Source organism: Dipodomys ordii, unplaced genomic scaffold, assembly GCF_000151885.1.
Source record: "Dipodomys ordii isolate 6190 unplaced genomic scaffold, Dord_2.0 Scaffold2, whole genome shotgun sequence".
NCBI classification, from domain to species: Eukaryota; Metazoa; Chordata; class Mammalia; order Rodentia; family Heteromyidae; genus Dipodomys; species Dipodomys ordii.
This window is the reverse complement of record NW_012267218.1, coordinates 14,343,387-14,353,069: the sequence shown is the minus strand read 5'-3', so window position 1 is coordinate 14,353,069 and position 9,683 is coordinate 14,343,387. Positions and strand designations below refer to the sequence as shown.

General features: G+C 41.5%; 1 protein-coding gene across 1 annotated transcript; it reads left to right on the top strand.

The window, feature by feature from the left end:
* The first annotated feature begins 434 nt into the window (after positions 1-434).
* Flrt2 (fibronectin leucine rich transmembrane protein 2) lies at positions 435-6,929 on the top strand. The gene has a single exon (XM_013017654.1). It carries the CDS (start codon positions 575-577, stop codon positions 2,555-2,557), a length of 1,983 nt encoding a protein of 660 aa, XP_012873108.1. The 5' UTR covers positions 435-574; the 3' UTR covers positions 2,558-6,929.
* The last annotated feature ends 2,754 nt before the right edge of the window (positions 6,930-9,683 follow it).

Genomic DNA, 9,683 nt, shown 5'->3' with positions numbered 1-9,683 from the left:
ATTTAGTTACCGTGTTCCGAACGGCCACTTCCTGCTAACTTGCCTTCTGATACTTCGCCCCAATGAATACATTTAGAAAGGTGTATGGTCATATCAGTATGTCTTCTCTTACTGTCCTTCACTGACTCTTTTCTCTCTTCTTTCTTTCACCAGATTGCAGATTGTGTTTAAGGTATCTGTAGACTGATCAATGTGGGCTTGACCTACCACAGAAGCAGCAAGTTCAGTCTCCTCCATTGCGCTTGGTTGGGCACTGCTGATAAACTCGACATCACCTGTTGCCTGTGCGGAAAATTCCCAGTATTGAATTTTTGTTGTTGTTGTGCACGAAGGAGACCAGCAAAGACGGTAACACAGACTGATCAGACCAGAGACATCAGGAAGATTTTTTTAATTTCTTTTTTTTTTCTTTTTTTGTTTTTACTGTGCCCCCAGGACATTTCCTCTCCCTAGAGTTCTGGACTTTTAACCAAACCCTGCCCAGTCGTTTTGATTTTGCTATTTTGTTTTAGTACTTTTTTTTTTTTTTAAAGATTTTCCCCAACACATTGTATTTTATTTCTGCACATCAGAAATGGGCCTACAGACCACCAAGTGGCCCAGCCATGGGTCTTTTCCCCTGAAATCTTGGCTTCTCGTTTTCCTGGGGCTCTGCTCACAAGCATCACAACTCCTGGCCTGCCCTAGCGTGTGCCGCTGCGACAGGAACTTTGTCTACTGTAATGAGCGAAGCTTGACCTCAGTGCCTCTTGGGATTCCGGAGGGCGTCACCGTACTCTACCTCCACAACAACCAAATTAACAACGCTGGATTTCCTGCCGGGCTGCACCACGTGCAGTCAGTGCACACCGTCTACCTGTATGGCAACCAACTGGACGAGTTCCCCATGAACCTTCCCAAGAACGTCAGAGTGCTCCACCTGCAGGAAAACAACATTCAGACCATTTCCAGGGCGGCTCTGGCCCAGCTCCTGAAGCTCGAAGAGCTCCATCTGGATGATAACTCCATCTCCACGGTGGGGGTGGAGGATGGGGCCTTCCGCGAGGCCATCAGCCTCAAACTGTTGTTCTTGTCCAAGAACCACCTGAGCAGCGTGCCCGTGGGGCTGCCCGTGGACCTGCAGGAGCTCAGGGTGGACGAGAACCGCATCGCCGTCATCTCCGACATGGCCTTCCAGAACCTCACAAGCCTGGAGCGCCTGATCGTGGACGGGAACCTCCTGACCAACAAGGGCATTGCCGAGGGCACCTTCAGTCATCTCACCAAGCTCAAGGAATTCTCCATCGTGCGCAACTCCCTCTCCCGGCCGCCTCCGGACCTGCCGGGCACCCATCTGATCAGGCTGTATCTGCAGGACAACCAGATCAATCACATCCCCCTGACGGCCTTCTCCAACCTCCGGAAGCTGGAACGCCTGGATATCTCCAACAACCAACTCCGAATGTTGACCCAGGGGGTCTTCGATAACCTCTCCAACCTGAAGCAGCTCACTGCAAGGAATAACCCTTGGTTTTGTGACTGCAGTATTAAGTGGGTCACCGAATGGCTCAAATACATCCCTTCCTCTCTCAACGTGCGGGGTTTCATGTGCCAAGGCCCCGAGCAAGTTCGAGGGATGGCCGTCAGGGAGTTGAATATGAATCTTCTGTCCTGCCCTGCCACCACCCCGGGGCTGCCTCTCTTCACCCCAGCCCCAACTACTCTCCTGCCAACAACGCAGCCTCCCACACTTTCTGTTCCAACCCCCAGTAGAGGACATACCCCTCCAGCTCCCACCACATCGAAACCCCCCACCATTCCTGATTGGGATGGCCGAGAAAGAGCGACTCCACCCATCTCTGAACGGATCCAGCTCTCGATCCATTTCGTAAATGACACTTCCATTCAAGTCAGCTGGCTCTCGCTCTTTACTGTGATGGCGTACAAACTCACCTGGGTGAAGATGGGTCACAGTCTGGTAGGGGGCATTGTCCAGGAACGCATAGTGAGTGGTGAGAAGCAACATTTGAGCCTGGTGAATTTAGAGCCCAGATCCACCTATCGGATTTGCTTAGTGCCCCTGGATGCGTTTAACTACCGCACGGTGGAAGACACTATCTGCTCCGAGGCCACCACCCTGGCCTCCTACTTGAACAATGGCAGCAACACCGCATCCAGCCACGAGCAGACGACTTCTCACAGCATGAGCTCCCCTTTTCTGCTGGCCGGCTTGATTGGGGGCGCCGTGATATTTGTGCTCGTGGTCTTGCTCAGTGTCTTTTGCTGGCACATGCACAAAAAGGGGCGCTACACCTCCCAGAAGTGGAAATACAACCGGGGTCGGCGGAAAGATGACTACTGTGAGGCCGGCACCAAGAAGGACAACTCCATCCTGGAGATGACAGAGACCAGTTTTCAGATCGTCTCCTTAAACAACGATCAGCTCCTTAAAGGAGATTTCAGACTGCAGCCCATTTACACCCCAAATGGGGGCATTAATTACACAGACTGTCATATCCCCAACAACATGAGATACTGCAACAGCAGCGTGCCAGACCTGGAGCACTGCCATACATAACAGCCCAGAGGCCCAGAGTCAGACTGGCAGACAACCAAACTCTGGGGAACACACAAGTGCGTGCACATACAAGACACGCAAATTACATTTGATAAATGTTACCCAGATGCATTTGTGCATTTGAATACTCTGTAATTTATACGGTGTACTATATAATGGGATTTAAAAGAAAAAAAAAGTGCTATCTTTTCTATTTCAAGTTAATTACAAACAGTTTTGTAACTCTTTGCTTTTTAAATCTTAAAAAAAAATCGTTGCTGAAGTACTGTACAGGGTTGTACAATGAGAACCCAAGGCCAAGGCAGAAGAGTGAGTAATTCTTCCTGACGATGCACACCAAACACTTTGCTGTTTGGAGCAGTCAGAATGAATTCCCTTCCTAGATCTGATGGTCAGATGAAAGGTGAGGTTCGAATGGACTCATCAGGGTTCAGGGAATAAAGTAGCTAAAGCAAGGACTAGCCCAGGTATTTTCATGCTATTTCTCTATCTCTTGGGCTAAAAGAAAAGTGAATAGGTCCATATTACAAGACTGGAGGGGAGTTACTCTGACTTGACCCAAGTCAGGAATGGCAGAGAGCATCATGAGGAAGTGAGTTCCCAGGAGATGTTAACCCACCTTGACAGAATCAAGAAATTTGAGAGGAGATTTGAAAAATACCTGCAACACTAAGGGTTTACTTTCTGACTGGAAACTTCAAAATCACTCTTCTTGCTTCCTTGGCCCCATGTGATAACAGAGTCCTGAGTCTGATTCAATCATCAGACAACCAGTATATAATTAGTCTTAGAGAGAAGACTCCCTTAAAAAGTGTCACTAATTCAAATCATATGTCAGGTGGAACCACATTCAACAGAGATATATTCTAGAATAATTTTTTAGAAGAGGCTAATAAAATAATGGGAAGAACTATATTGAATGGAATTATTTTTGATAATAAGAATTATTTGGGTAGTTTCACTGAGGCTATATCAACATGATATTTAGAACAACAAGAGAACACTATTTGGAATATATCACAGTGTTTATTTAAAAAAGGACTGATACTATTTAGATACAAAAATAATCAGTCAGTAGTTCTGTTGTACTAGGTCAACTGACTTTGTGAATATCATGTTGAAATAGCTTGAATTAATACCTATATCCCCTCCCAAATTCTTGTCTTCCAATCATCTTTCATGTATTTTTGTAATTAAGTTATATATGCCAACTTTGTTTTCTCCCTCTGCTCAGTGTTTCAAAGGAAGATATGGATGCAAGTTTTGGTTGCACAAAATATCCATATAATTTCTCATTCTTGAGGATGATGTTAGGGATGTATCAAAGCTGGCCATAAGAAAATGCAAAAATTAATTTAAAGCAATACTAAGTTTCCACCTTGGACTGAATTTGATCCTCTTCCACATTTGAAATTTCATTTGTTCCTTTTCAATTGTGGATGTTCCTCTAATTTGGGAATTGTGGAGAGAAATTGGACCACCAAGGAAAAGTGAATAAGTCAGATTATGGAGTTTCCCTAATTTTGACAGAGCAAATTAATAGCAGAGGACATAGAAAAAAAGAGGGATATCTGTGCTTAATTCTAGATATTTTTGAAGCAAGTGCATCTTCAGAAAAGACATATAATTTACTCTAATCCTTGCCATCTCTTAGATGTAGAAGGGCTATAGATCACATACATTTTCTAAGAAACTAAAACAATAAAAACCCCACACGGTTGGAAAACTATTTTCAAAGTCTTCGTTAGGCATTTCACGCTGTGCTGTGTATTTCCTTTATGGGCTGACCATTATTTTAGAGACACATAAAGTGTCACGATTCTTTTGCTTTCTCTCTCTTTAAGCAAAATAAAACTGTGATGTGTCTTCTTTTTTTTAAAGTTTAGGTATAAAATGCTATGCAAGTTTTCCCTTATAGTAAAAGCTTTATTTTCTTTAATAATAGACCCCAAGTTATATGTTTTAATCTCCCTCATCCCTCAGAGCAAGCAGAAGAAGCTATAAATACAGTAGACACAAGAACTGAAAAGGTGCAGTCAGTAGAGCTGAACTTAGCTATGAATTAATTTAATTCTAAAGTGACTTTGATTTTCATTATAGTCTGTTAGCTGGGGGTGGGGTGGGATTAGGCTATTTTTTTATGCCACATAGGCATAGTAAAGGGAATAAGACAATCTCAGAAGGAGTTCTATCAGTAAGCCATCTAAAAATCGATGACATGGGGGTACCTAGCTAAATAATGCCCTTTCTCTCTCCTCTTCCCCTTGGCTGTGTAGATAAAACTGTGTTGAAATGATGGTACTTTGGATTCTGAGGTATTTTTATTTCTGTTATACACAAAATAATCATTCTCATTTATTTGTATTGTGCTTTTTTTTAAAAAAAACTCCCAGTGGGATTTCTGGCTGCTGAAACTTCTTTGCTTTGTTCCAGGAAGTGTAAGAATGGAGATGTTCCCAGAATAGCATGTGACATTCACAGAAGGGTAGGGGTTTCAGTGGCACAATGGAGAACCAGTCCCGTGAAATGATTAGGGTGTGCTGAAGGCATTCTTCTGTCAGAAAGAGCTTCTGTCAGAAAGAGATAGGCTTTATTTTGATTTCATGCACAAATTCGATGGAGACATCTACAATTACAATCAGTCTCCCGTTTGTAGTAACTAACCTGGAGTTCTTGCCTTCCTCGGGAGAGAACGCACGTAGTGGGATCTGTAGTGTCAAAGGCATATCTCGGAAATTGCTGAACCACGATCTCTGTTGGATTATGCTTTGACTGGCATTTTTAGTCACAACAGTGGTTTGCAATGCCTACACTGCATAGTGGGGCCTCTCTTGCCAACAACATAATGCATATCAAGGTGGTTAGTCAAGAGTCAGGGCTGCATGTTCAGGCCAATACCACTGGGAAAAGCCCATGTTCACTAGCCTATAAGAATCTTCACACTGACCAGTTGAAATGATCTCAGATAGCACCAAGCCAATCACAGCACAGGAGCTGTCAGTGTAAGGGGAACATTTCAGAAGGGAAAGGCATCGCCACCGTTACACAGATAGTAAATAGGTGATTCTTACCAAGAGTAGTCAATAATACTACCTTTTTTTGAGACCTGTGTTTGATCATGGAGAGCCCTAGGTTTTTCTCAAACACTTAGGACAGTCACAGGCAGAGATGAGAAGAGGATTTCCCTGCATCTTTTCTTTGTGCAACAAGGGGAAAACATCCTCCTTTGTGAGAAATCATGCAATTTATAAGTCTCCAGGTGTTGTGGAGATTATATTAGACATTTTCCCCTGAAGTTATAAACAAAAATATAATGTGACCAGTCCAGTTTAAAAAATGTATTCATCAAGTAACTACTACTATAGCACCACTTCCTATTAGCGTGGACCATAATGGTCTTTGTCATTTCACACAAGTCAGCACTTCCTTCTCTGCTAGGGAAGACAAGTTGTTCATGTTGGGGGCAAAAGCATTTATTTAAATCACCAACTTTGTTGTCCTGTAGAGCAAGTAGCACCATCGCATCCACTGCAGCTTTTGAGAGTCAAGAGGTGAATTCCCATTGATATCTCTGTTTATGGCAATTTTTCTTTTTGGTAACCTATAACAAGAAGACATGATAGTTTACTTTAGAACATAGGAACAACACATTCACCCATAACTTTTTTAGATGCACGATGAAAATAAAGCAGAAAAGAGTACCCAAAAGAGGAAAAATACACACACAAAACAATACCCAGTTTCCTGGTCTTGTCAAAGCCTGCCTGATGCTCTTTTCTTAAGTCAAAATGCTAATAACAGGAAGTAGTTGCTTCCATCTTTCTATGTTATCTTTGTGGGGTTGAATGACAATCACTGGGAGTGGAGGTTACTAATTGTGGGGACAATGATTTGTACACATAGGACAGTTTGAACGTTCGTTATTGCTGTTGTTTGGTTTTATAGCTACACACTCCACCAGAAAGAGCACAAACAAAGCCAGTGCAACAGCATTGTTTTTAATTCATAGAAAACATGTACATGTGTGCATACGCAGGTAGATGAGATGTTTGTAAAGATTTTGTGAGATGAAAAATTCATGATTGGGTTAATCTCCTATGCTTTCCCAGCACCTTAATTGAGGCAATAGAAGTAATCCCCACCGAGTGTTCCCTGCAGGACTGATAGATACATTCGTGGAAAATTCATTCTGATGATTTGTCATGGCTTGGGTCCTATTGATTTGCTTCTGGGCTGTGTGCAGTGTTTTCTCTCCAACAAGGGGCTACAAAAATGCTGGAAGATTGTGCACCAAACATTCTCTGAGACATCCCACGTTGCACACTTTGTTAACTTCAGATTTCACTCTACACTATACAGTACCTTGTTGATATATTCAGTAAAGGCTTATTTTAAAAGAAAACCACATTGTGTTGATCTGAGTAAGTTTCTTGGGAGATGGCTAATGCTTGGGTTGGTTGTTGATGATCCAGAAGAAAATGAGCACCACTTCCAGATGGAGCAAGGAGGCAGGAATAAATCTGGTGGTGTGAGTTTCATATTCTTCCCCTGTGAAATCACTTTCTGAAGTCCCATCTTCTTTTCTAGTTCCCCACTAAATGGTGTGTTCCTATAAATATCTTTTATGTAGACATACATACATACACAAAATATAATAACCCTTTGTATCTGTGGAAACCTTGTTTAGGGTATAAATAATATCAATGTAGTTATTCAATCACAAGGGGCCCCAGGCAGAATGGTCTTATATATCAGTTTTCTTTAAGAATAGGCTGCCTGGTTACTTTTCTCCTTCTGAAAAGTAGCTCGTCCACTCATGCTTTCAGTGGACAGACATGGCGGTTCATCTTTTCATAAGCTCAAGCTCCATTCTGGATTTGTTCTGTAGGATTTTTCAGAACCCTCTTCCATATTTTACCATGAATGTATTTGACAGACTGAATCAGGAAGCAAATTTGTGACAGCTCAGTTAACTAATATTACTTCTTGCAGAGGCTTGGTTGGAAAATGAACTGCACTACAAAAGACAGTGGTAACATGATTCCTATTACATTGGAGAGATATTACATGAAATAAAGTTCACAGTGTACTTGGCTAACTTTTTTTTTGTTTTTGTCGGATGTGGGGCCTGAACTCAGCTCTTCAGCTCAAGGCTAGCACTGTACCTACCACTTGAGCCACAGCACCACTTCTGGCTTCTTCTGCTTATGTGGTGCTGAGGAATCCAACCCAGGACCTCATGCATGCCACACAAGCACTCTGTCACTCAGCCACCTTCCCCAGCCCTACTTTTGACAAGAGTTTACAGACTTTTCCTCTATGAGACTATTCACTTAGCCAAGGAATACTATTTATTCAAAAGAATTGATGAGGATCCATCTCATCTTTTCCAGGCTCTAGACTGAGTTTAAAGCCCTCACAGTAGAATCAAATATAGTCTTAGCCAAATCATGTATAAACTACACCATTCTGTCTCTGAAGGTATGTATTAATTTACTCATCTACTATCTACTGATTTATGTAGGTTTTTCTGGGGATGCAGAGAAAATAAAGATTGCCATTTAGGAACTCATGGAACACATACTGAATGCTTGTATTATGCATTGTATTGTGCCACATGGCCATATATTCTTTCAATAAACTGGCAAAATACCCAAGATAAAAAGCAAAGCTGTATCTAGATGCTGGTTTTGGTTTTTAATGGGTGATGCAATGTCAGAGCACATTGACAAATCAGAACTTAATCTGAATTAAAATTTCAGATTCACACCAAAAAAATTGAAAATGTGGGAATTGTAATTGAAAATTCCATATGCTCATATATTTCTATGAGGAAGCAGAATGGAAATTGTTGTAAGTTATTAATAATTACGACACCTGACATTTATCAAGCATGCATATACATGCATATGCACATGTATGTGTGAACTTGTTTACTTTGGTACACATCTTGTATATAGCCATGTGATGTAAATTCACTTCTCAGACTTTCAGATTTTTGACGCGGAACTTCACAATCACAAATTCTATAAATGACAGAATCATAAGTGAACCCTAACCACCACTTCAAGAACTCCTGTCCTGAAGAGCCTCAAGACTGATTGACTCTCAGGACAAATTATTCAGGAATATCAAGAATTGTTCATTAAAGAGTTATTATAGTTATAATATTAATCTCACAATAGAGGCCAATATGAAAATTTATGGCAAGTCAATGGAACACTTTCAAAAACATCGCAGATACCTATCTATGTATTTGCAGGCTACTAGCTTCCCATTATTCTGTACAGTTCTGTTTGGTGATAAAGGCTGAACCCTTCTTTGATATGGAAGTTTCAGATAGAATCAATCCCACCCTCAGGGAGAACTGGAAGAATTATTCAGAGGGCTGGAACAGGGCTATTTTTAGGAATGGATTTGCTGCATACTGGAGAGATTGCTCTAAGTATCCTGTAGATCCTGCTGAAGGTGCACATATGTCAGAGTCAATTAGAGCATTGACAAACTGGCTTCTGAATTTAACATTTTTATAGTACAAATAAATATGTGCTTTATAGGGATAATAGAGGTTTATTTTCTTTACTTAGAACACTAACAAGTTTTTTTCGTTGTGCTAGGGGGCAGTACTGGAGATAGAATTCAAGACTTCAAATGGTCTATTAATTGAGCTAAAGTCCAAGTCCCCTGACCTTTTTAGTTTGTTTTCAGATAGGATCTCTTACTTTGGCCTGGGCTAGCCTGGAACCACCATCCTATCTCTGCTTCCTCAAGCAACTGGGAATACAGATATCTCTGGCACATCTGGGTCATGGATACAGAATTTTAGTGATACTTTTCAAACCATGATCAGTGGCATGAATACCAACTGATGATCCCATATGTCAGTTTTCTTGACATGAAGTCTAAAATAGATGACCATTTCAACATGTCCTTGGAGTGAGGGTGTCTTAGGATTTAATGACATTATAAATATGCATATTGGGTCAGTGTTTCCCTTATCAAATACAACAATGTACTGGATCCAGGAGTCTTAATAAATCCCCTGGTTTAGTTAGCATGGGCCTTAGTAGGTTTAGTTTTGGTTTTGTTTGTCAAGTATTTGCTGAAAATAGGTAAGTTGGGGTGG